Source organism: Ambystoma mexicanum, chromosome 5p (genome assembly GCF_040938575.1).
Source record: "Ambystoma mexicanum isolate Mex_15411 chromosome 5p, UKY_AmexF1_1, whole genome shotgun sequence".
Taxonomy (NCBI): domain Eukaryota; kingdom Metazoa; phylum Chordata; class Amphibia; order Caudata; family Ambystomatidae; genus Ambystoma; species Ambystoma mexicanum.
The window spans coordinates 1,352,608,444-1,352,635,164 of record NC_090930.1 but is presented as its reverse complement, the minus strand read 5'-3'; the positions used below and the strand labels follow the sequence as shown (position 1 = coordinate 1,352,635,164).

Sequence of the window (26,721 nt, the reverse complement as noted above, 5' to 3'; positions counted from 1 at the left end):
ACAGTGCTTCTTGGATCATCTCTGGAAATGTTTAGGCTGCAGAGCTTTTGCCTTCAACAGCATTGTACTTGCCCACTTTGAAGCCAAACTACCAGGGACAATTTGGAGGCTCTCTCCTTTAGGACATTTGGCGTCATGCCTTGACATGAGCCGCAATCCATCACAACATGGCCGGTACAGAGGCAGCACAAACATTCTGCGAGGGTCGGTTAGCAACATTTTAGCACCGCAATCACTGTACTTTTTAAAACCCAAAGATTTTGGAGTTGACAGTCTAAACAGGATTACAGAAATTCAAAGTGTTCTTCAAAATAAGGCATCTGACAATTTCTCTGAGAATTAACTTGTTGCAGAGTAGGGTGCTGGACAAGAAAAAAGGAACAGAGGTCATAGGGTATTGTGTCCCATAGTTTTTTAGCCTCAGGGCAGGTCACACATCCTCTAACATGCTCCATCTCTGCTGTCTTATGTCCCCTTGTTTGTGGTTTGTTTGTTTGTTTGTTTGTTTATTTGGTATAGCGCAGAACCAAACCCGAAGGGGTAGCTGGGCGCAAAGTTCTTCATGGTCAAACTTTCACATTGCATTTTCACTCCGAGCCATCACCTCCACTGCCCCCACTTCTGTACTGCTGTGCTGCAATACCTGTGTCACATTATTCTAATTTAGATGTGTTCATCCAGCATGGTATGTGACTAATTAGTTTAAAATCAAATTTAGGTGTGTTTCATCCTGCATGGTTTGCATGCCTGTGGCTTAAAATCGAATTTAGGTTGTACTCACATTCTGCTTTTCTTGTGACTGGGCTAACTGGTCACTCCCTTTGCCCTCTGTTCTGCATGTTTTCTGTTCTCCTACCCTTTCAGTTCCCATAATTATTTTCCCAGTCCTGTGTTTATTTCCTTTGTGTGCCTCCTGCCTACTCGCACCCGCCCCCCCCGCCACGTACCTCAGCTGCTCTGCCTGGAATGTACCACACTCTGTGCCCTTCTCTATGGTGCTTTCTATCCCTCCTATCTTCTGTAACTGCTTCTCTATCTCCTACCCTTCACCTCTCACTAAGCCTGGCAGGAAGAAACTCGAGAAGGACACACTGGGCTCCAACCCAGGCCTACCTATCACTGATACCTACGTCAGTGCTTCTGCCAGAGAGACTCTCATCGACATCCTCTGTCGGTCGTTCCTTCACCCGACCTATGGACTCATATGGTTGCTCTGTTCTCTCATTACTCTTCCTCACAAATTAATGATGGCACCCGATGGGAGGTCCTTCTTGCTTTCTTCTCCACCTCCAGGGTCATCATAAAAGTCTTTTGGAATGGTACCATCCTGGTACAAGGGCCTAAATCCAACCTCCTATTTTTTGATAGGCTCCTCCCTCGCCTTATCAACTTTCTACCTTCCTCCTCACAAGCTCCACTGCCATCTGCTTCCACGGCCTCCCTGGCTCCCCTGCCCACTGCTGACTGTATGGCCTCTCTCAACAGGCCTCCCTTGCCGCCTGCAACCCTCCTGGCTCCCTTGCCTACACTCTGCTCACTGACATCCTTGTCATCTTCTGGTCCGCTACCACCTCCTACCGCTATGTCTCAGGCATTCTCGCCACTTACGGGGGAGGGGGGGAATTCCGTCCCCTGTACCTCCCGTGAGTCTCTCAAAAATGTCAACCTGCTCCATGTTGCCACGCTTAATCTTGCTCTGCTGTCAAGCACTCCTCTGACACCTGCTTGAACTCCTGGATCTTGATGTTCTTGCTCTCACTGAGACATGGTTTAAGGACAGCTCTGTCACATATATACTTCTCCCTGAAGGCTACAAGATCCTCTCCGAGCCCAGGTCCAACAGGTAAGGAGGTGGGGTAGCCCTCACCTTTCCTGAGTGGATCCCTGTTTCTGTTATTCCCACTCAGGCATACTCCTAACTCCTTTGAATGCCTGGTCTGCAGGCTCTGCCTCTCTCCTGTCTCCTCTTACTCTGGCCACCTATCGGTCACCGGGCCAGTCTACCCTTTTGCTCTCGGAATGGCCTCTGCTCTCCTTTCCTCCTCTCCCCTTGCCCCCATCATGACAATACAGACTCCTCATTCGGTCCAAAGAGTCTATATTCAAGGCTGCATATCTGCGGCATCCAACAACACGGCCAGACTTTTCAAAGTCTGCAAGGAACTGGCCAACCCTACTGCAGCGTCATCCTCTACTGCACCCTCCCAGGCCCTTTGCTCAGCCCTGGCTGCACATTTCACCTCCAATTTCACTGCCAAGGACATCATGACTGCTCTCACCTCCGCACCCACTCATGCCCCAACATTTCTGGGGCCTCCCTCGGCCACCCCACCCCACCCCTCCCCCTCTTCACTCCTTCCTCTCCCGTCACACCTGAGGTTGTCTCTAGACAAGTCCGGTCCATGAAAGCCTCTTCCAAACAGGTGGTCCCCTGCCCTTCCAAAAGCATCAAGGACAACATTGACACTCTTGCTCCAGCCTTGGCAGACCTCTGTAACCTCTCCTTGGTGTCCGGACATTTGGTCGAAAAAAAAGGTCGACAGGACAAATGGTCGACACCATTTGGTTGAATTTTTTTTTATTTATATATATATTTTTTAGGTTTTCGTTTAGGGAAAAAACAGGTTTTTTTTAGAAAAAAAAGGGGGTTGGGGGACCCCCCCAAAAACAAAAAAAAAATGATTCGACCATTTGGTTTTCAACCAAATGGTGTCGACCATTTGTCCTGTCAACCTTTTTTTTCGACCAAATGTCTGGTAACCCCTCTCCTTCGCCACAGGTGTTTTCCCCACTTCTCTTAAGCACCCTTGTGCACCCTCTGCTAAAAAAACTGCTGGCACTTCTTGTTGTCCCAGGAGGCTGAGGGTGCCCCCATCTGCTGAAGATCTCCAGCAGCACCTGATCGTTCAGTTGCCACTCGTAATTGTCCGCTCCGAGTCTGCTGAGCCTGTCTGCCTCCAGGTGGAACTCACCCGGAAGGTGGATGGCCGTCAGGTAGATTCACCAGGGCCCATTCCCACATGCTGATCGCTAGGCTGCACAGTGGAGGGGACCTGGAACCACCCCTGCTTGTTGACATAGTACATGCTGGTGGAGTTGTCCGTCTGGATGAGGATGACCTTGCCCCCAATGAGCGGAAGGAAAGCTTTGATAGCTAGCCAGATGGCTTTCAGCTCCAGCCAGTTGATAGGAGACTCCTGCAGGGACCAGACTCCATGGACACTGTGGTTGTCCAGAGTGGCACCCCAGCCTTCCAGGGAGGAATTCGTGGTGATGGTGAGCTGTGGGGCCGGCTGCCGGAAGGACTTGCCTGTCCGCAGGTTGCAGTCCCTGGACCACCAAGTGAGGTCTGGATGGAGAGAAGGAGGAATGCAGACCAGCTCCGCTTGGGAGCCCCACTCCTGATTCCATGAGGCTGCGAAGTGCAGCTGTAATCTCCACATCTTGAGTCTTGTATGAGGTACGGCCAGTAGGACTGCTGCCATGATACCTAATAGATGCTGGTACCACCAAGCCGAGGTCACAGCTCGGGTGAGGACGTGAGTATTGGCCTTCTTGATGCATGTGACCTTGTCCTCCAAGGGGAAAACTCTTGCGGAGCTTCTGTCCCATATCCGGCCCCGAAAGGTCAGTATCTGCGTAGGCTGCAGCTGAGACTTCCTGCGGTCGAACGAAAACCCCAGCTCGTGCAGTGTAATCATAAGGGCTGAGGAAGTGTGGTGAACCGCCTCTGGAGATCTCGCCTTGAGCCAGTCGTCCAGGTACGGGTAGACATGGTGGCCCTGAGGAGGGTTGCCACTGCATTCATGAGCCTGGTAAATACTGTGGGGGCTGAACTGAGGGCGAAGGGTAGCACCTTGTATTGGAAATGGCAGCCCATTATCCTGAATCGCAGAAAGGAACGATGAGGCTGCCAAATTGGGACATGTAGATAAGCGTCTTTCAGATCCAGGGAGCATATCCAGCCGCCCCTGCACAATGTCTCCGCAATGAGTGCTGGCATAACCATCTTAAATGTTTGAAGAGGGAGGGAGAGGTTGAGGGTGGAGAGGTCCAACACAACTATCAGGCCAGCCTGGTTCTCCTTTTGTATGGCGGAAATCCTGGAGTACAAGACCAATCCTCGCTGGGAGACTGGGACTTCTTCCACTGCCTGGCTCTGGACGAGCACCCGAATTTCTGCCAACAGAGTTGCTGTCCCAAACTGTGGGAGTGGAGGGGAGGAGGGAGTAGAGGGGAGGGAGGGTTTGGTAGGCAGTACCCCGTGGATACTACAGAAAGGATCCAGGGTTCCGCAAACTTCTGACGCCAAAACTGAGCGTGAAGCGCAAGCCTGCCCCCCACCAGAGACATGTGGACCCGAAGGGATGCGTCATGCCTTTTTCCCCTCCGAGGCTGCTGCCGAGGAGGGTGACTAAAAAAAAGCCCTTGCTTCCCCCCTTTTTGTAGCTTGCGTCGGTGCTGACTCAGAACGGTCAGGCTGCCTGGACCTCCGTTCTGAACGTCTGCCCCTTGTCGGAGCGTTGATGTGACTGGGTGTACGCCTTGGGCATGGCCTTCGTAAGGATAAAGACTTTGCAGTTTGCTAACTGTTTTTCTTTTTATCTAGCTCCTCATCGGTGGTGGAGTGAAAGAGGTCACCAGCCTCGAATGGAAGGTCAAATATGCTTTCCTGGACGTCTGGGTTAAACTTAGCAGCTCAAATCCAAGCAGTCCTTCTCACGTCCGTGGCGATGCATATGGCCCGGCCAGAGGTGTCAATGTGGGCCACAGTGGACTCCATGATGTCATGCGCCACCATTTTAGCCTCTGCCAGTCCTGCCTTCAAACGTGACTTGCTCTGCACTGGAAGTTTTGGAAGGAAGTCGGCTATTTCCCGTCAAAGTCTCTGGTTAACGGCTGCCAGCATGGCATCCGCGTTGGATTGACGAAGATGCAGCGAAGCGTTGGAATAAAGCTTCTTCCCGTACACCTCCAAGATCTTCTCCTCCTTGCCTAGCAGCGCCGAGGACGAGGTGGCTGAGGACGACTGAGGCTTCGAGTAGAGTGACGCTGCAGCAATCACCGAAGCGTGCAGTTGAGGGTGGGCCTACAGCAAGAGTGGATCCCCCTCCATCTGCCTATACTTGGCATCCAGGCGCCTACAAGTTGGGCCGAGTGGGGTTTGAGCCACCCCTTTTTGGCCAGGGCGACAACGTCCATCTGCATCGGGATCCCTGTTCTAGCCACGGAGCGTAGAGTGAGATCCTTGGAAAAGTACCCCCGCCTCCGGTTGTTCAACTTCGGGTTGAGGAAGGCCCAAATACTCTGCCAGACCTGCGAGTCGTTCGTGGAAGGCCTTGGCTGACGAGGGTGTGTCAGGGTCTTCTTCGTCTGTGACCAACAGGGCGCCGGGATGGTCCGGAGCAGGTGGAGGAGTGCTGGCCGCCAAGGTGTGGAGACCGGAGCCGGAGGCTGGTACGGAACCGCCTGAACTATGGGAGGAAGGGGAGCCATGATCGATGGACCCGGTGTGGGCCTCTCGGGTGTACACCCGGTAAAAGAACCTTGTGTCCCTCAGCACTGTCTCCGAAAGGGTCCACAGACCCCTCGGCCCGGTGGCCGGTAGCTGAATTAGCCTTGGTACTCGTGCTGGTGTGAGAACCTGAGAGGTTCCGCCCGTCCAGGCGTTTCCTTGGGAAGGAGTCGCCCTTGCTGGGTGCGCTGGACCAAGGCAGCAGAGGCAAAGAGCATGGGGGTTGGACCTGCTGAAGCCCGCTGAAGTCGACATGTGCCAGGGAGGAGCGTGACGCCAGAGGACCGAGTACCTGATTGATAAAAGATGACAAAAAGACAGAAGAAAGTATCCGGGGAAGAGTGCATGGTATTACATTGCCGAAGCCAAACCCAGGAGGGCTGGTGAAATCGGCCCGTTCCCATCGACGTGGAAAAAATGGACGGAGGAGTGGCGCCGGTGGACGGAGTCAGGGGAGCGCATGCTCCTAGGAGCACGCCCCTGCGCGCCTCTAAATTTAAAGTGGAAGGTTTTTTCTGGTAAAAAAGGTTCTGCCTCCCGTCCCTAGCAAGGGACACCCATGCAGTATGGAGGAAAGGGGACGGGACGTGAGAGTACATAGGTAATAAGGGATACATTACTTACCGTAATCGTATTTCAGATGCTTGTATCTGCTTAGATTGACATGCTATGCATAGGCCGACATCTAAAGGAAGCTGCAGAGTATTACAGTTGTTTTTGAAACTCAAAAAGGGAAGTCGACAAGACGTGCAAGTAATACTATCCCTATTGTGACGTCTAACGTACCCATGGTGCTTCATGTTTCGAAGTCCCTCAGATTGTTTGTTCTGAGGGGTACATATTGTAGCGAGTTTGCACCAAGGGCGAGAGAAAGGAGACAGAATTGGTTTGCAAGGGTGGGCTTAGTCCCAGAGATCTAAGTATTTAATTGTGGAGGTGCTTACTGGTAAAATACTGTGGTTATGGTCCTTGATTAAGGAAGCTGGATAGCCACTGGAGAGAGGAAAATTAAACACATGTATAACCAATGTAGTGGCTGAGAGGAGCGATAGAATTAATGGCTGGTTGGCAGCTGTCAGATAAGGGGGTGGGGAGTTTGGGAGGTGCTAAGGGGTGTGCATAGTGCCTGGCGCATTGAATAGAGCTCAGGGTATGAGTGGCACTGTGGGAGAAGGTGGATTAAGCAACTGGGTCAGGTGGTGGAGGTAGGGGTTCCATGTCATTTCATCACGATTTTTTTTCTCGAAAAAACCCATCAAATTTTTTTTAAATTATTTTGGGAGGGGGAGGGGGGTCACCCAACCCCCCCTATTTTCTAAAAAACTTAGGGTTTTTTCGAAAAAAAATTCGCTGTAAAAATCCCAACGAAAAAACATCCCACGACGAAAGGACCGGATGTAGGCAAGGTGGCCCTCCAGGTAGGTGACCACCCGGGTGTGGGGGGCCCAGTGGGGGTGCCTGGTTGGAAAGGTCCCAGAGAGAGCAAAGGCGGTGAACAAAGTAGCCATGGGATCTGTGCCAGAAGGAAGCGCGGGGCAAGGTGATTGGAGGAGGGTGTGTGTACCATGGATGTTGTCATCCTCTCAAGGCAGCGGCCCGCAGGTGGGCCGTGCATGAGGGTGTGATAAACCCCGGTGGGGGTTGGTGCGCATTGGTTTGCCCGAGTTTGGGGCGGGGGGTCCCAGTGATCTTGGATTAGGTTGCTGCCCGTGGGATAACGGTGTGCTGAGTATTGATGTAGTGTACACCCAGGTCAGGGTAGGCTAAGTTGGGGCAGCGTAATGCAAGTGGGACAGTTGTGAGAGTCTGCTAGCATCGCAGTGGGACAGCATGAGGGAATCACCGCGGGGCAAGTAGTGCTGTGAATCTGGGCCTAATGAGGAGATTCTAAGTAGGCGCCATCACCCACAAGTAGCTGGGTGTTTCTAAGTGGCGGAGGCCCAAGGTAGCAGTAGGAGCTAGCGAGTGGCAGTGCCAACAAGGGAATGCATAGTAGAGATGTGCGTGGTTACGCATTAGTATAGGGCTCGGCGGTGTCCAGGCGTTTGCATAAGCACATTGGCCATCCAAAAGGCGTAGTGAGGATAATTAAGAGAAGGGGCAGGTCCGCTCACTATCTCGCAAAGGTGTCAGCTGGGCTGTAAACTGGCGCATTCAAAACTGGAACCTAAAAAAGGTGGCACGGTGAACTAAAATAGTGAGGGGATCCTTGGGGAATGGGGCGGCGCTCGATTTGGCGCAGGGTAAATGTGGGGGATGAGTGAGGTGGGGGGTGAAAATGCGGTGTACCGCATTGAGGGCAGAGGGGCTGGAAGATGCATAGAGATCCTCGGGGAGGTGAAGACAATAAGCAGGGGACTTACCTGTCTGGCCAGGATGGCCTCTGGATACAAGATGAGTGAGACCTTTTCCGCAAAGAACCGCAAAGAGGGCAGTTTGCAGCAAAGGGCCTGCAATTCGCGGACCCACCTAGCGGATGCAATCGTAACCAAGAAGGCGATCTTCAAAGTGAGCAGCCGCAAAGAACAGGTGTGCATGGGTTCGAAAGGAGCCGCCATTAAGAAAGTCAGAACCAGATTAAGAACCCAATCTCAGACAACAAAGGGAGTTGGAAGAAACGTAGTCACAAGGTCCCTTCAGGAATTAGGCCATACCCGTTATCGTAAAAAAATGAACCTTGATCGGGGGGACATCTGGAACACAGACAAGCCCCAAATATCTTTTGACTGTGGTAACCTGAAGGCCTGTCGAGGCCGGTGACAGAAGGAACTCCATCACTGTAGTGGTGGGGCAAGCAATGGGGTCAAACTTGCGCTCCCTGCACCACAGCACGAATCTTGTCCACCTGCATGCATATAGAGATCTCGTAGAAGGCTTACGTGCAGCCAGCAACACCTTGAGCACCTCTAGAGAGGTCCCAAGTCATCATACCACATCCTCTCAAGAACCACGCACGTAGGTTCAAGGACTCCGGGTTCGGGTGCAGCACCCAACCTTTCCGATTGCGTTAGGTGACCCGGGCGATGAGGCAACTGGAGAGGTGGGCAGATGGTCAGATACAGAAGGTCTGAGTACCATATACTCCTCACCCAGTCTGGGGCAATCAATTTCATGGATGCTTGAAACCTCTTCAACCTCCTCAGAACCCAAGGAATGACAGGAATCGGAGGGAAGGTGCAGTGGAGAGGGAAGGTCCAATGCACCATAAAACATGTCACCTAATGCGCCGTTCGCTGGGTAATGCCCCGCGCAAAACTGTCTGCGCCTCCTGTAGGACACTGTGGCAAACAGGTCCACTGATCGGGTACCCCAGTGAGAGAAGACACTACCCACTCGTGTGAGACTGTGCTCCGCCTGCTCAGAGCATCCACCAAAGTATTCTCTGGCCCTGCCAAATGAACTGCCGAGACAGCGATCCGGTTCTCCAATAGCCAGAACCACAGCTGCATCGCCTCTGCAGAGGGGGAGGGAGGGCACGCCACCTGCCTTGTTCAGATAGTGCATAGCCACTGTGTTGTCCGCCAGAATCAGGACATGCTTCCCCTTCAGAGACAGGGCGAACACTCTCAGGGCTAGACTGATGGCTCTCAACTCCAGCCTGTTGATGTGCCACCTGCGTTCCATTGCTGGCCAAAGGCTGTTCGCCTGCAAGTCCTCGCAGTGAGCCCCCCAACCCTTCAGAGACTAACTCATGACCACTCAGGCCTGAGGCCACGGAGGCCAGAATGGTTCCCCTGCCATGAGATTACTGCTGACAGCCCACCAACCAAGGTAGTTGACCATAGGCCTGGATACCCTTAGCGAATCCTAGAGGGTTCCGAGGTACTGGGACCACTAGCCTTGTAAGACCCATTGAAGAGATCTCATGAGCAGCCTGGCCTCTGGCACCAGAATAATACAGGAGGCTACGAGGACAGAGGTGGAGGAAAGAAGCTGCTGGTAAGGCAGCGTGGTTCCATAACTGGTTCACTATCTGCGTGATGCTGTTGATCCTCTCCTCAGGAGGTAAAAGCCTTCCCCACCCGGGTGTCTAGGACTGCCTCGATGAACTGGACCCTCTGAACTGGCGTCACATGGGACTTCAAGTTCAGGGAGATGCCCAACCTGTGGAGTAGCGGGCAGGTGTCCTCCAGGTGGGACAAAACCTGCTCTGCCGACTTCCCTCGGATCAGCCAGTAGTCCTGGTAAGGGAATACGTGGACTCGGGATCCCCTGAGGTGAGCCGCGACTACTGCGATGAGCTTGGTGAAGACCATTGGAGTGGAGTTCAACTCCAAGCACCTTGAACAGATAGTGCTTGTCCCCTATGAGGAACCTCAGGAACTTCCTTTGCTTTCGATGTATCGGCACATGGACATAAGCGTCCTGCTGATCTATCGACACCAGCCAGTCCTGCAATTGGAGAGCATGGAGAATTTCTCTCAACGTCACCATCTTGAATTTGTCTTTCCTCAGGAACTTGTTCAAGGCCCTGAGGTCCAAAATGGGACAAAGACCTCCTCCCTTCTTGGGAACCAGGAAATACCAGTCTGATCCTCTCTGCTCGGGAGGTACCTCTTCCATGGCACCCTTTAACAACAGGGCTCGCAGTTCTTCCTGGAGCTCCTGTCCCGGTTGGCTTGGATATTGCGAGGGTCTGTCAGGTCGTTTCCTTATGAAGGGCAGACAATAGCCCCACTGCACGAGCTCCAGGACCCAGGCGTCGAAGGTAATCTCCTGCCATTGGGCCACTGTTCCGACAGCAGTCCACCAACCAGTAAGTTGGGAGTGGGGAAAATCAAAGCGTCTTAGAGGGCAGAGCTGCCCCACCGCTGCCTGCTGGCCTCTGGAAGCCCCCCGCCCCTTGTCCCTTCCGGAGAGCGAGAAACGCTTCTGCCCTTGCCAGGCCTGCAGGAGCTGCGCTTTCCTGCCGTAAGGCACATACCGCCTGTAGCTTTTGCCCCTAGAGGCGAAACTGAAGGCAGATTTAGCTGCATGCCCATGTTTTGGACATTTGGTGAAAAGCATGAAGACCTCAAGTAGGCCTGCCTCCTCAATGCTATAGCCGATGCCATTGAACGGCCCAAACAGTCTGCCACATCCAGGCCCGTTTGCAGCGACTGACTGGCCACCTCCTTCCCATCTACTACCAGCTGTACGATGCCGTTTCGCAGCTCCCCCTCGGGGATGTGTTGAGATGCCTGCTCTACTGCCTTCTAGAGGCTGAAAGAATATTTGGAAAACCCACTGGCTACGTTAGTAGGTTTCAGAGCTATGCTGCCAGACGTAAATACCATCTTGGCCATTGCATCAAAGATGCGTGTCTGTTGGAAACTGTGGCGGCCTGCACAAGACTTTCCGGGGAAGGGTGAGGAGACGAAAATGGCGGGTCGCCTCTTGCTGGCCTGTACTTCCCAGTCATAGTGGAGTTGACCAGAGGAATGGAGCAGGGGTGCTGCCACAAGGAGGCTACTGGATCGGTGATCACCCGGTTCAGTGGCATATTCCTTTCAGTAACCGGGCACTCGTCCAGGATGTCAGTCAATTCGTAACCTTGGACTGGAAGTGCTGCAGCATGCAGCCCTAAGGTGCTGACCACCCTATCTACTAGTGCATGAAATTTGGCATGGGTGTGGGTGTAAGGCTGGGCTTGCTGTAGATCCACATCAGGGGATGTGTCTAGCCTGCTGGCGTCGTGAAGCCCTTGTGCGAATGCCAAAAGGTTGGTCATCAAAATAGATGACATCCCCCCACTCCCCATCCCTACGTACACAGGATCGATGTCCTCTTGATCATATACACCATTGGCACCGAAGATAGATGCCATGGAGCTGAAGAAATCAGTCTGGGAGAGTGGGGCAAAAAATCTGTTGCTGATCATCGGCGCCAAGGGCGTATCCTTCGGCGCCAATCAGGTGACTGTCAGCGTCGAATGGCACTGAGGAGGCGTTGAGGATGCGCAAACCCTGCGGCTCGCAGGAAGGCCCCGCCATCAAGGGTTTCGATGTTGAGCCCTAAGGCTTCCCTAATGCTGATGGCGCCGGCAACTGGACTTTCGTGGGGTCGGGTGCTGGCAATTGAACGTTCGTGGGGTCGGGTGTACCAAGTGCCTCTGCTGCCTCCGAGGCCTGCTGCTTGGGGGAGCACCCGCACCTGCATGTTTTTGAAAAATGTCCAGCAAACTGCTTACCTCTTTCCGACGAAGTGTCGGAATCTCGTATGTGCTGTTAGGGAGAATTCTCTTCTATGGCTAATTTCCCTTACCTATAGAGACCCCCAGCAGCTTTGCTGGATTTGAAGGGTTTATTTTTTTCTCCTGCTATGAGTGAGACCTTTTTTTGTTTTTTAGGCTATCGTGTGTGCTTATGGCCTATGAGGTTTTTCTCACCCTCATAGGAATCATCTTTTTACATGTGTGATACACAGCACCCTCCGTGCCGTACCACAGGGGTGTCGTAGCAACCCCCAAACAGACTCCATACCCTGGGACTGACTACTGTCTCCCAGGACATGTAAAGTCCCCATTGACTTTACTAGTCAAATCTTATAAACAAAATCAGTACAACCCATCTTACTATGGAGGTACTGGGAAGGGTTAATAGTTTTTCCCTAGTGTTCATTTTCGAGGGGGTACCGTACAGTCCCTGTCTCAAATGTTTCTGGCTGGTGGCAGTGGTTACTACCGTAAATATTCGACCACAAATATTTTCCTATGGGATTTTCCCATTGTTCGAGGCTACCACTTTTACTGACAGCCTCTAACATACCGCCGGTTTATTTTAATATTAACTTTACTCCGGTAGGTTTTTATTGCCAGAATATTGATTTAATTTCTTTCTCTATAGTCCTAACCCAGGTCTGGGATCCTTTGTTCGTCCTTTTGGCGGGCTTCTGCACAGAAGCCCTCCTTTCGGCGCCACTGAGTCTGGGGTAGACAGGATGTGTGGGAGGGGGAATAGACACACTGGACAGGGTTGCCTACGCAACCCAAGTCGCATTCTGCCCTGATAGGCTGGGGGTTCTCCCGCCAAGAGAGCCACCCCACTGTGTGAGTAACAGCTCTGGCCGGCCTCTCTTGGCCCTCTTCCTGCTCCTACCTGCAAGGCAAAAAACCTCGGGGTCATCTTCGACTCCACACTCTCCTTCTCTCCTCACATCTCTGACGTCTCCAAGAAGTCACACTACCAGCTACACCTCCTCAGAGGCATCCTTCCTTTCCTCTCCTTCCCCCAGAAGCTCACTGTCTCTAGAGCCCTGGTTCTCTCGAAGCTGGACTACTGTAACAGCCTCTATCTAAATCTTCCTGCCTCTACTCTCCGCCCTTTGCAACTCGTCCAGAACAGGACTGAGAGACTTGTCCTTGGCCTCAAGCCCAGGGACCGTATCTCTCCAGGACTGCAATTGCTTCACTGGCTCCCAGTGGCTGCGAGGATCAAGTTCAAAACCCTATGCATTGTCCACAAGGCCTTCTGGGGCCTTCGGCCAAAATACCTTCAACTCTCTCTACCTAAATATCTTCCTTCTCGAGCTCTTCGCTCATCCGCCTCCAACTCCCTCAGGGTCAGCCGCTTCTCCAAGCAACGAGTTGGGGGTAGATCTCTCTCCGCAGCAGGGGCCTCCCTCTGGAACAGCCTTCCTGCCTCCCTGAAACTTGAGGAGAACCATCTCCGGTTCCGGAAGCACCTCAAAACCTTCCTCTTTGCCTCCGCTTTCTCTCCCACCTCTCCCCTGCTGAAATTACTGAAACTGCACTGAATCCGCAACTGGGCCACTCACCGGTCTCGGTCCTTGGCCCAGCCTCTCTCCCCTGCACTGCCTCCCTGGCAACCCCTGCACTGCGGGACTGTTCTCTGCATCCCTACAGCCCCCCTTCCGAGCACTTGTCTGCACTTACCTTGCACTTGCCACCAGCTGGGCTTTAGTATTTATCTTGTTATTCTACTAACCCTGTATTGCACTTTCCCCTCTCCCTTTCACCCTTGCACTTTTCCCTTCCCCTCTACCCTTGCACTATCTGAATGACACCTGGCCTAGTAGGATCGTTGTTTCCCTCCCCTTGTTTCCCCCCCCTGCCTCGTCGCGCCTTGAAACACTTGTGTATAGGCACGTTACAAATGCCATATCATATCATAACAGCTAGGCTGTATGAATGGGTTCTTGCTGCATAAAAGCAGGGTCCTGAGGACTGGAGGACAAGACGTCGCCACTGGAACTAAGAAGCCAAAGAGGAGAGAAGCTGAAGACATCTGCAACGACTGAACCACCGGTGAAGCCCTGCTGCAGATCCACACCACTTTTCTCCAACGACTCGAGAAGATCTTCACCTACAAGAGTCTTCTTCCCTTGAGCTGGTGTGGCCAACCAGTTCGCCAACCGCCTTCCAGGACCTGCCTTGGTCGAATCGCCAGTGCCAAGCACTAGGAGACCGGATAGCCAGGCACCCGTCCACCCGGACTGGGATTTAAAGGAGCGTACCTTTTATTTGTTTGGCAGCACCACGGCTGGTTTCATCCCTGGGCAGTGCAATAACTTGAACCTTCCTCCACGACGAGAGCCTCTCTTCCTCTGCTGGATCTCCCGAACTGCAGGAACTACCGCCACCGCAGGAGCCTCTTCCACTTTTAAGGTACATTGTTCCGCCAGGCCTCCCTTTTCGTTGGGTACTGCTAAAGGTGTTTTAAATCCTTTACTTACCTACTGGGTTGGCCGCCCCCATCATCTAACATTGTCTTTCACCTTCTGCAACCGCCTTTTCGAATCGTTTAACAAAGACTTGACTGCAGCTACAAGAACATTTTGCTCCTGGGCCCTTTGCCCTGTACCACTGACTCTGGCACAGGCAATTGACTCTGGCAAAATCTGTTACAACTGCCTTCTCTAGATTGCTTCTCACCTAGAAATGCGTTGGTGCACCCAACTCTTATAACTACCTTTTCCTTCCCTCTTTTAAAACTTGTGAAGTGCCATTTTGCTCGGTTTTCACCTCAGTATTATACATGCTAAAGTACTGCCTTGCCTAACTTGTTCACAAACTTATTGGGAAGTGTTGCTGGTGTGTTTAAGAGTATATTCCTGTATAACTTGTCCTTTCCCTCCCTTTTGAGAAATTGTTAGAGTGCCATTTCTGCTTGGTTTTCCCTGTGCCCTTTTGCTCAGTTTTCACTCTTGCTCAAATTTGTCTACAATTTAAATAGGGAGTTGTGTATACTTTTCTTGACTGATTTAACTTGCTTTTATAATAGTGATTTGTGTGTGAACATTAGAGTGTGTAAAAAAAATATATATATTCTTTTTGATACAAAGCTTTGGTCAGTGTTTCCTTGTTCCATAGTATTGTAGTCCTAATGTGTAAACCCTGAATACTGCTCATCTCCCTCTTGAGATAAGTCTGACTACTTAGCCACAGCTACCAACTAAATCTTTGTGGTACAGACTGATACCAAAGGGGATTTATTGCATATAACTGTAGTCTGAATCGTCTGCAGTGCTCCCTAAGGGAACTTCTGCCTAACAGGTGCAGATTTTTTTTCTTGTACGATGAAGAGTGGCTCCTCGAGTGGGACTGCTTTTTTGTCTTACGTCGATGTTTCTCCTTTTCCTTTTTGGGATAGGCCACTCGGTCTCGGAGGACCGGACGGTCGACCGTGCAGGTGACTTCGAAGGCAGTTGGCCTAACAAGAGTTTAGCTGCCAGCTCGCACACCGATTTCAGGTTGTTCTTAGCGCACGACGCACACCCCTCAGTGTCGTGACCTGTGCTGGAGGCACAACACGCATATCTCATGCAGGTCGGTCCCTGACATCTTAGAGTGGCAGTTGGTACACCGTTTGAAACCCGAAATCCAAGGCACAGACATCTCACGGTCGAATGAACAAAGCAAATCTGATGAAAATAAGTCAGAAAGCAGTGAATACGATCAGCCACTAAGGGGCGCGGAGATGAAGTAACTGCGCTGTGAACCCGCCCCCCCCATTGGGTCCAATGGCCGAGATTGAGGGCATCAGAAGAGCCAAGGTACGTCCAGCAGCAGTTGACTCGGGGAGAGCCCTGCTCCCGAGCTGGCTACGAGAACCAGAGTCGCGACCTGAGGCCGGGGTATGGAGAAGGCCCTGGGAGGAGGCGCACCTAGGCCAAGACCCTGAAGCCTGCGCCCCCCGCCCCTACCGAGGGGCGAGACTCCCTCGAATCGAGGAGCCCACAGGTGAGGAGCGAGTGACAGGCGGGGAGCGGTCGCCTGAATCCCCCACCCGGAGCACTGCTGTGACGTGTGCGTGCCTGCTGCACCCAGGGAGAGGGGAGAGCTAAGGAAGGCACAGCGAGTTGCCTGACACGGTGCAGCACCCGACTGCCCCCACATGAGGAGAGGAACCAGCCAGCCCTAGTAGCCTGCAGTTTAAAGAGGGGCATCAGTCCTCCGGGCCAAAGTGAAATCTCGAGGGAAAACTGCAGTGACCCTCGCACCCCCGATTGCCCCCAGCTGAATCTGCTGGGGAGGGCGTTAGGCAGAATTATATGCAGTACCCTTTGGGAACACCATACACAATTAAGACTACAAGTGACCGTACAAATTTACCTTTGGTACAAGCCTGTACTACACAGTTAAAGTGGTAGCGATCGCTGAGCAGCCAGACTTATTTCAAGAGTAAGTGAGCAGTATCAGATAGTTACACAAAGGACAGCAATTACTATGATTCAGGCAAACACTGACTCAAGGTTTTCAAGTAAAAGCATATACATTTATTTTACTCCAGTTGTATAACATTACACTATTATAAGCAGTTTAAAAATCACACTCTTAATACACCACACCTCTTCCCTTAAATTACAGACAAGTTAAGCTCACAAAATGAAGTGGGAGCAAAATGGAACACCAGCAATTTAAAAGGGAGGGAAAGACAAAGTTAATAGAAATGAAATCACACCAACAGGTAAGTACTCAGGGCAATTGAAGAGGAACTACAGTGATATAATCTGGTAGAAAAGGCTAAGGGCCAAAGTCAATGGGTCAAAAGTCTTTTGCTCAAGATCACACAGTTCAGGGTAGTTTGCGGTAACGTTCGTGCCATGGATTCCGACGAGGTCGTTTGGCAGAAAAGTTAGTTCAAAGAGAAGAGAAGGACATACCCTTGGGTTGGAGAAAGATTTCAAACACTTTCACCGCAGCTGAACGAAACAAACAACCAGATTTGCACAGTACCTTAAAACGGAGAGGAAGCTGTAGCTGAGGCGGATGTTCCTGTTAGTTCCTGCAGGCTCACGGTTCCTGAGGCTCACAGTTCCTGAAGCGACTGTCGGACTGACAAGAAGTAGGAAGACTGGAGGGTTCTGCACTACCCAGGGAAGCAACCAGCAGCAGAGCAAAGCAAGAAATAAAAGGAGCGCTCCTTAAAACTCAAGCAGGGTCCGACCTTCCTGGCTATCCGGCCCACTGTAGCTCTATACAGCGAATTCGACCAGAAAAGGGGTTCAAGCTTGCAATTTGGGCAAACTGGTTGGTCCCACCAGCTCAAGGGAAGAAGTTTCCTGGGGGATCTCCTCTGTCGTTGGATTCTGACGATTCAGACCTGCAGCAGGGCTTCACCGGGCGGTTCAGTCGTTGTAGGGGTCCTCTTATCAGCTCCTCGTTGGTTCTTTCGTACCAGTGGTGACTTTGCCTTTCCATTCCCAGAGACCTGCTTTTTATGCAGTTTTCCCCCAATCCATACAGCCTGGCTGTCAATCACACAGCAGGGTGGCTGCCCTGGTACGGACAGTCCCCTCAGCCAATCAAACAGGAGTGTGACAACTTGGATTACCAAGGGAACCCATGGCAGGGGTCCGAAGATCCCTCACTCACATCCTGCCTTCCCTAGACTTTCAGGCGCCTTAAGGAGGGCTTCTGTGCAGAAGCCCGTGGAAAGACGGCGAACAAAGGAATCATCCCCAGTTTGGCGTGCAGAGTAAAACACGAGAAAGACTAACAAAAAGAAATGGCGAATAAACCCAGCCTGAGCCAAAATAAAATGTATTTGGTCAAGCGGGTTTATGTTCGAGGCTAATATAATAGCCCAAAACAATACCATGGTTTTATACGATAACCGCAGTAGAAAAGTTAGGGTAGTTACCACTGCCACCAGCCAAGTCTTGATGTAAAGGGAGCGAAACAATGCTCCAAGAGACACAGACAAAAAGCAATAAGAATTAACCCTTTCCAATACTCCATGTAAGATGGGGTGTAATGGATGTTGGTGGGAAGTCTCAAAGACAACCTTGTGTCACTGCACTGAAGGTGCTGTGTAACACACATGAAAATATCAGGCCATGGAGTAGGTGAGGCTCCAGTGCCCAAGATCACAAAAAGGGTAAAAACACACACAGCAAAACACATGTAAGAGTGGGAAAAAGGCTCACACTCCTACCAGGTGAAAAAAATAAACCCTAGAAATCCAGCAAAGCTGCTGAGGGACTCATTAGGTAAGGGAAATCAGCCATTTATGAGAATTCTCCCTAACAGAGGGGGACTGCTATATCTGTGGGCCCCCCTGGAGGGTCCTCGCGGCTGGAGCCGGTGAACCCCGGATTGAGGCTCTGGGTCTGCCCACCCCATCAAGACACTCTCCCTCTCCAGCCTTTAAGGGAGGCTAGGGGAAAAAAGAAAAATACACTATTACTTCCGAGAGACACTCAGGCGGAGGGCAGTGCCTTGCGAACGTTGCCCCTCTTGATACCACTCCCAGCACCCTGAAAGCCCGACAGCCCTGGACCCTTCAGAGAGCATGCCAGCACCCCAAGGACACGTAGCTCCCGCGAGCCTAGAGCTGGTCTAACCGCCCAGGAAGGGGAGTGTTCAGCAGGCCAAGGAGTTGTGGGGAGTCAGACACAAGACGCTGCCTTGAACTTGACCTCTTCCCTGGGGGCCCTACACCAATGAGTTGGGCCTCTTCACTCCAAAAATACAAGTATGAAGCAGGTCCCCAGCAACCCCAGGCGACGGCGCCCGTTCCAACAACTCCCGTCATGAAGGACACCCAAGCTATGAGGAGGGACATGGCAGCCCTGCTGGAAGAAATAAAGGGCTTCAGGTCCGACATTGGCAGACGGCTCTATGGGCTAGATAAGAAAATTGACAGCATGGACGACAGGATCCAGGGTCTCGGGGCAAACCAATCCTCGATTGACGTTTTGGAGACTCAAATGGACATGAGAATCTCAGAATTGGAAAGGAGGGAAGAGAAATGTGCCTTGAAAATGGATAACTGAAAACAGAGCGTCAAAACAGTGAGTTTTTTTGGGTTTCCATTAAGAGACGGAGAGACTCAAGGGGACATAATAAAAGCCATCAAAGAAGTCATCAGAAAGGTCTTCAATGACGGTAATACCACCAAGCCCACCATCGATAGAGCCCGTAGAGCATGGGGGAGGGAAGGAGGAGGTGGCCATGGTCAGTATTGGTAAAATACCATTACTAGACAGAGAAATCAAAGATCCCGCACATGTCGAGAAAGAAAGAGGGGCCCGTAGACTGGGGAGCCTCCCAAATCACCATATTCCAGGCCTTTCGGCCTTCACATAATCCCAAAGAAGACTTTGCACCCCCCTAACTAAATGGCTTAGCTCCAAGGTTGTGCGCTACAGATGGGGCTTCCCCTTCTCACTCGCCTTTGAGTTTGAGGGGTACAAATATAAGCTAGTCACGGAAGACATCAGCAGAGTGACACAGGTAATTCTTGGAGAGGCTGACCCCGGGGATCGCCCTTGAGGGGCCAGATGGGGTGCAGAGTAAGATCCCAAAAAGCAAAGGTGCTATGGAAAGACGCAGAGTTAAGGGGCTCTGTAAATTTAAGAAAATGAATCCGGTGTCCCCTCCTCAATCTGAAGGGGATGAGGCAAACGGCAATAGCCCTTGGAAGGGGAAAGGTTAGCGCTCCCAACGTTAGGAGACAAGCAAGTACTCAAAGTTCCATGAGGGGCCGTGAGGCCGGCCGGATCCCAGATGTATGATTTGTTTTTCCACTTGGGCAGGTTCTACTCTGTGCCTGGGATCCGGGTGCTGTGCTGACAGTGGGTGAGGGGGCTGTCTTGGGGGAGCTCTGAGGTGTCAATGTGAAAGTAGAGGTCCCATTGGGGACCCATTGTAGCATTTGCTAGTCTGGCCCAGCGATGTCCAGGATGCTGTTGGGAGTCCAGACGCATGTGGGTTTGTAAATTGTATAATTCAGGCAAGGCTACTTTACAGAGGGTTGGGATCCCAAAGGGAAGTTATGTTTGGTGTCAGAGGTCAATTTTCAAATTAGACAGCACTATTATGAGGAGAATTAATGACTAAATTACAGTTTTGAATTGCTAATGTGGTTTATACAATGGCACTCGGTTCATTGAACGTTAGAGGACTAAAATCCCTGAATAAGAGATTTATAACGATTCGTGAATTTAACCGGTTGAAGTTGGACATCATGTTCTTACAGGAAACGCACTGGCGGAGGCAGAAGAAGCCAGTCCTTAAAGCTAAGTCTATAGATGGGGTTTTCCATGCCTCCACTCTATCCTAAAAGAAAGGGGTGGCAGTGCTCGTGGCTCGCATACTAAACATTGTCCTAAGTGAGGAATCAAGGGACTGATAGGGTCTATTTGTGATGGTGAAGTGAACGGAATGTGGCTACCTTAATCTCCCTGTAATGTCCGAATGAGGGGGAAGAAGAATTTTGTGACAAAATGAAGGGTAAGATTCAAGAGTTTGTCGAAGGCTCTTTGATTATAGGAGGTGACTTCAATATAGTATTGGATCCTGATGTAGACAGAAAAAGAGCAGATCCCCAAGTAGCGTCCCTCATACAATACAAGGAGGCCTGGCGCTTTCAACAGACCAATGCAGAATTGGGGGTGGTGGACTCTCATCCAGGTACATGGCCGAGACCCCCTGTTCACCTACTACTCGAAAGTGCACGACTCCTTTTCAAGAATAGACTACCTCCTGATTAAAAGTCCCTTAAAAAAACAGAGTCCTCGAATCAACCACAGAGTCCATACCGTGGTCAGACCATGACCTGGTAAAAATCAGATTAGGGGAATGGCCTTCAGGTAGACATGATTCTAGATGGGTTTGTAACAACCTTTTGTTAAAGGATAAGGAACCTGCCTAAACACTGCTAAAGTCAAAAGGAGAAATTTTCCAGTTCAACGACAATGGCGAAGTGTGGATTCCAGGGGGTATGAGGGGCATTTAAGGCTATGGTGTGAGGGATCCTTATGAGAATAGGCGCGAAAAGAAGTGGGAAAGAGCAGCGCAGGGGCTTCAAGGGGGAGTATGGGGGGAAACTGAAGCCCCAAATTCCACCAGGGGACCGGGCAAAACACAGAAATACAGGGCCAAATTGATAGCCCTTCTCATTCACCTGACAGAACGCAATTGGCATTCCTCAAACAGAAATACATGGAGAGGGGGGAACGAGCTGATAAAATCCTGGCATAGAGATTAAGAGAGCAAAGAAATGCGAGAAGGGTGGCCACAATTCAATCAGCAAGAGGAGAAAGACTCCTGGATGACACCCAGATAGCCGAGGTATTTTGTGTATTCTACGAAACCCTGGGCCTACTTGGTCTCGATAGACTCAGTGAAAGCCTTTGACCGAGTGGAGTGGTGCTACATGGGAAAACACTTGCAGATGATGGGGTTTGGCAAGAAATTTAGGGAATGTATCTTAGCCCTCTATAATGACCCGGTCACTAGGGTAGCAGATAGCTGCTTTATCTCAGCCCCTTACCACCAATCCAGAGGAACTAGGCAAGGTTGTCCTTTTTCTCCCCTGATATATGCCCTTACAATGGAACCCTTGGCAATTGCAATCCAGGAAAACCAAAAGATCACGGGAATTCGGTATGGGGAGCTTAAGTTCAAACTTTCACTGTTTGCAGACGATATCTTATGTTACCTTACAGATATAGAAATATCCCTATCTGAGATCCTCGCTCAAATAAAAGGGTTGGGCCGTTTCTCTGGCCTGAAAATAAACATCCCCTAGTCTAATCTAATGCCCAATGGAGCCGATGACTCTGCAACTAGAGTAAAGAGCACTATAGGTGGGATGAGAATTGAGAAACCAAGCCACTACGTACTTGGGTATTGTAATTCCCAGGAACCTCTCTACGCTGGTAGAGTGTAATTTTACTCCCATGTTGGAAAGTATAACAGACCTAGCTTGCTGCCCCCCCCCTCCAACACTGTCATGGTTTGCGAAAATGGTGACCGTTTAATGTCCTACCCCAGCAGCTTTACCTGTCTCTGCCCTCCCAACTCCTTTCCCTTTGTGTTTTATGAAGTATGATGTATTTCCTAAAAAAATGTAATTAAACATTTAACTTGGAAAAAAAACATTGAATACTCGATTCACCATGTTCCTCAGAGCAGCGAGTCGAGCATGCAGAAAAAAGGAACTGAGGAATGGGGCGCAGTGATGTGGTATATATACGATGTCAGACGTCGTGTCGGGAGCAGAGTACCGAGCAAGATGGATCAACAGGCGAGTCGAGGCCCACTACGACCCCTGTCGAAAGAAATTCCAAGCAGCAGAGCTGGATACAGATATCTAGTAGATGAGGAATCTGCGGAAGAAAGCCAATCCATTGAAAACACTACAATTAAATATCTAAACAGTCATCTCTCATCTCCCTTGCGGGGAGATTTATCAGCTGCCTCAATGATTGTTCTCCACAGTACATGAGAATATTTAGCAAAGGCACAGTTGGCATTAATTGCCTTAAGAGTCATGTTCCACGATGCAAAGATCTTCTTCGCTAGAGCGGCAGTCTTCTTGGACTCTCGGTCTGTAGGCAGGTTGGAGGTAGATGTGGCTGGCTGTGAGCTTACCATGGCGGCATGGACCAGCAACCCTTCTGGAGAAGACCAAGCCGAAAGAAAGGGCAAGTCTCCTCTGACTGGCTTATATTTTTTAGTCCGCTCTAGATACACAGCTGGTGTGCAACATGTCTTCTGCAACAATGTGCCACTGGAATCAGATTTGGCTGCATTCAAGGGCAATGCTCTCTCTATCTGGGGGCCTTTATCCAAAATGCCCTAAAGCACATAGGCCATGAGTGGCTTGGCTGGGGTACTCAGCCCCAAAACCAGGACCACCCTTTCCACTGTCTTCCTGTACTGGGCATTGGGGAGTCCATAGTGGGATGCCTGCTGCAGGTCAAACGTCGGGTAAGGTGTCAAGCCCACTTGCCTTGTGCAGACCTTCAGCCAGGGCCAGTAAGTCGGCCTGATATATTAAGAAGTTGACTCTCCCACCTTTGAAGCTTGGCAAAATTATATTGTAAGATGGTCTACCACAGAAAATAAAATACGGAGAACCAGAAAAAGTATGAATACATTTTACCCCCTTCTACTCTAAATGGGACCATTTTCTCCCATCAGTCATCCACCCATCGGTTCTTATGCCCCCATGATCCATATATGGTCTAGTAACAAACTGCATTATTTTACGCGTTATGAGCTGGTGATCATCTATGGTAACCTACTGCTTTTTGATCTGTGATATTTGCAAGTTTAAGGATTCTCTTTGTGTACTGAGTATTTGCTGAGGAATGATTTTAGTCACCCTATCTGTTCAGCGCTGTCCACTGCCGTTTCTCATGATCAACTGTCATAAAATGTTGAAAACTCAATATAGGTATATTTAAAAATATATGTTGTGGGACCGGTTTCTTCCACAATATGAAATACCTGCTTTTTTACAGAATGCAAAACAAATCCAGTCATGACGAAGAACATGTTCTAAAATAATTAACATCGGACCACGAGTAAGGCAGCAATCACAGTCAGTTATACATACAGTAAGTATCCAGCTGTGACAGTCCAAGCCCGTACAAGGCCTTTCAGCCATTGCCTTGTGTGCCCCTGTTCTAGCAAAGCTGGAAGCACCACCTGCAGCAAAAGCAGCTCCAAAGAGAGTTCACTGACTGGAGCATCACTGGAAGATGAAATGAACATTTTGATTAACAATATACACAGATTTACTTTTTTAAGCCAAGCAAATGTTAACTGACATAATTAAACCTTGATGGGGACTTTGATAGAGGCTACATTTGCACACTTCCATAAGCAAACTAAATAATCACCTACCTAAGGATCAGGGTTTCTGATAGATATTTATTGTTAAATTGATTCTTCATTTCTCAAGTGTCAGCAATGGCAGCAAACTTTTTTTTAAATGCAGAAAGGTGGTGTCAGTAGCAAAACAGGGGTACAAACGAAGGCAGTTGCTTTCTCAGATCCAAGCATTTTTGGCAGCTGAAAACTAAGCAAGAGACTGCCATTTTGAGGTAACTTAGAATGTAGGGGAACAAGTATGCGTGATTACTGAATCAGTGGACAACAATTTCAAAGCTATGCTGGCTAAACATCTACGACCAAAAAGATTTAACAGTTTGATCCCTCCAACACAGCACAGTGGCAGGACAAACCAAGAACAAATTACTTACCCCCAAGTAATGTTCTTTATGATGGATGTTCCTCCCATGGCTTCCTTATTTTAGATTTTTCTGTGGCAGCAGCACCATTTGTCAAAATTCTTCTCCACTAGGGGGCACCCTATAGCATCCAAGTCAAGAGCACCTCGACACCCTTCGGTCTCTGGTCCATACGTGCCTCGATACAAAATAGCTGCCCCCAAATCCCCTTGATATCAATTATCTCATGTTTTTCCACTTGCTCAGCCGCATCAGGAAATTGTGTCTTTGTATTCATTGAAGCAAAATAGTTTGCGAACGATCTTGAACTTTTCGGCAGAGAAGGAGAAATTACCTTACCGTAATGTTGTTTCTATGGATTCTTCTCCCACAGATTCCTCATCGGATATTCCTTCCAGCTTCGCTGCTTCGGAAAAGTTTCGACACTGGGCGTAATGGACCTCGAGCCGGTCGTCGACCATCAATCCGTCTTGCTCGGCATCTGGTCATCGGCTCCGGACGTGACGTCAGGCGTCATATAAAAACCACATCACTACACCCCAACCTCAGCTCCCCCTCTTCCGCCACATCCCCCGAGCACACCACACTGCATAGCAAAACAGAGAAAGCAAACGGGCTAATGAGCCCTTAAAAAGAAAGTAACTATAGACTTCTGAAGGCGGAACAATTGAACAAACACTACAAGTAGCATTAGTAGTAGTAGTTTACAGCATAAGGCCTGTAGTTCACTCAACCGCCTAGCGGATGTAATAGCAACCAGAAGGCTGTTTTCAGAGAGAAGCCGTAATGGACAAGAGTGCATAGGCTCAGAGGCAGCCACCATTAGAAATGTCAGAACCAAATTAAGGTCCCAATCCGGGACAACAAAGGGATTTGGCGGAAACCTATTTACAAGGCCCTTCAGGAATTGTGACATTACCAGGATTGTAAAAAACAAACCTTGATCCGGGGATGTTTTGAACACAGACAAGGCCGAAAAATAGCCTTTGACTGTGGTGACCTGAAGGCCTGCAGAGGCCAGTGACAGAAGGAACTCCATCACTGAAGTGGTGGGACAAGTGATGGTGTCAATCTCACGTTCCTTGCACCACGCCTCAAATCTTCTCGATCTGCACGCGTACAAAGATCTTGTAGACGGTCTGTGTGCAGCCAGCAACACCTCAAGTATTTCGTCATAGAGGTCCCAGTCATCATATCTCATTCTCTCAAGAGCCACAAATGTAGGTTGAGGGATTCCAGAGTCGGATGGAGTATCAAACCTTCCGACTAGGTTAGGAGATCCAGACGTGGAGGCAACCAGTGATATGGACAGATGGACAGATCCAAGCAGTCCCAGTACCACGTTCCCCTCGCCCAGTCCGGGGCGATCAATATCATGGTTGCTCGAAGCCTCTTCAACCTCCGGAGAACCCATTGAATGACAGGAATCGGAGAGAACACGTAGAGGAGAGGGAAGGTCCAATCCACCGGAAACGCATCCCCAAGTGCACCGTTCACTGGGGATTCCCTCAAGCAGAATTGCTTGCATTTCCTGTTGGACGCTGTTGCAAACAGATCCACCACTGGGGTACCCCAGAGCGAAGACCTCCTCTTGGACTTCCTGGCACACTTACCACTCGTGTGAGACCGTCTCTGCCTGCTGCGAGCATCCAACAAGTTGTTCTCTGTGCCCGCCAGATGAACTGCTGAGATCCTATTCTCCAGCAACCAGAACCAAAGCATCAGCGCTTATGTGCAGAGGGGGTGGTAGTGCACAACTCCTTGCTTGTTGAGATAGTGCATTGCCACTGCACTGTCTTGTCCGTCAGGACGAGGACATGTTTGCTCTGCAGAGACGGGGAAAATGCTTTCAGGGCTAGCCTGATAGCTCGCAACTCAAGCCTGTTGATGTGCCACCTGGCTTCTGTCGTTGACCAGAGGCCGCTCATCTGCAAATCCTCCCAGTAAGCGCCCCCAACCCTTCAAAGACACATCCGTGACCACTCGGTCTGAGGCCAAGGAAGCCAGAAGGGTTCCCCCGCCAAAAGGCTGTTGTGGTCTGCCCACCAGGACAGGTCATTGACCACCGACGCAGGCACACTGAGAAGATCAGAGAGAGAGAGCCCAAGAACTGGGACCACTGATCCCTCAGTAGCCATTGCAGGGATCTCAAGCGCAATCTGACCTCTGGCACTAGAAAAATGCAAGAGGCCATATGAGATGAGAGAAGAACTGCACTACAGACTTCCCTCGGATCAGCCAGTCGTCCAGATATGGAAATACGTGGTCTCCGGATCTCCTGAGGTGAGCCGCAACTACCGCCATGAGCTTGGTGAAGACCCTTGGAGCGGAGGTAAGACCAAAGGGAAGCACCTTGAACTGAGAGTACATATCTCCTATGGTGAACCTGAGGAACTTCCTGTGCTTTCGATGGAATGGCACATAGAAATAGGCATCCTGTACGTCTATCGACACCAGCCAGTCCTGTAGTTCGAGAGCATGGAGAATCTCTCTCAACGTCACCATCCTGAATTTTTCTTTTTTATCACAAACTTGTTCAAGGCTGTGAGGTCCAGAATGGAACGGAGACCTCCTCCTTTCTTGGGCACCAGGAAATACCAGGGAATACTAATTCGATCCTCTGTTCGGGAGGTACCTCTTCCACGACACCATGCAGCAGCAGGGCTCTCGGCTCTTCCGGGTGCTCCTGTCCCAGCTAGATTGGAGGTGGGGACGGACTCTCCGGTGCTTTTCTTAGAAAAGGCAGACAATGACCCCAATGAATGAGATGCAGAGCC

At 50.4% G+C, this 26,721-nt stretch overlaps 1 protein-coding gene across 1 annotated transcript in view; it reads right to left on the bottom strand.

The window, feature by feature from the left end:
• Positions 1–26,721, bottom strand: part of MARCHF6 (membrane associated ring-CH-type finger 6) — a 2,224,824-nt gene that overhangs the window by 788,762 nt on the left and 1,409,341 nt on the right. The window contains exon 18 of the mRNA XM_069613753.1: positions 23,308–23,445. Coding sequence (XP_069469854.1) covers positions 23,308–23,445 — 138 coding nt within the window. The remainder of the gene's footprint in view (positions 1–23,307; positions 23,446–26,721) is intronic.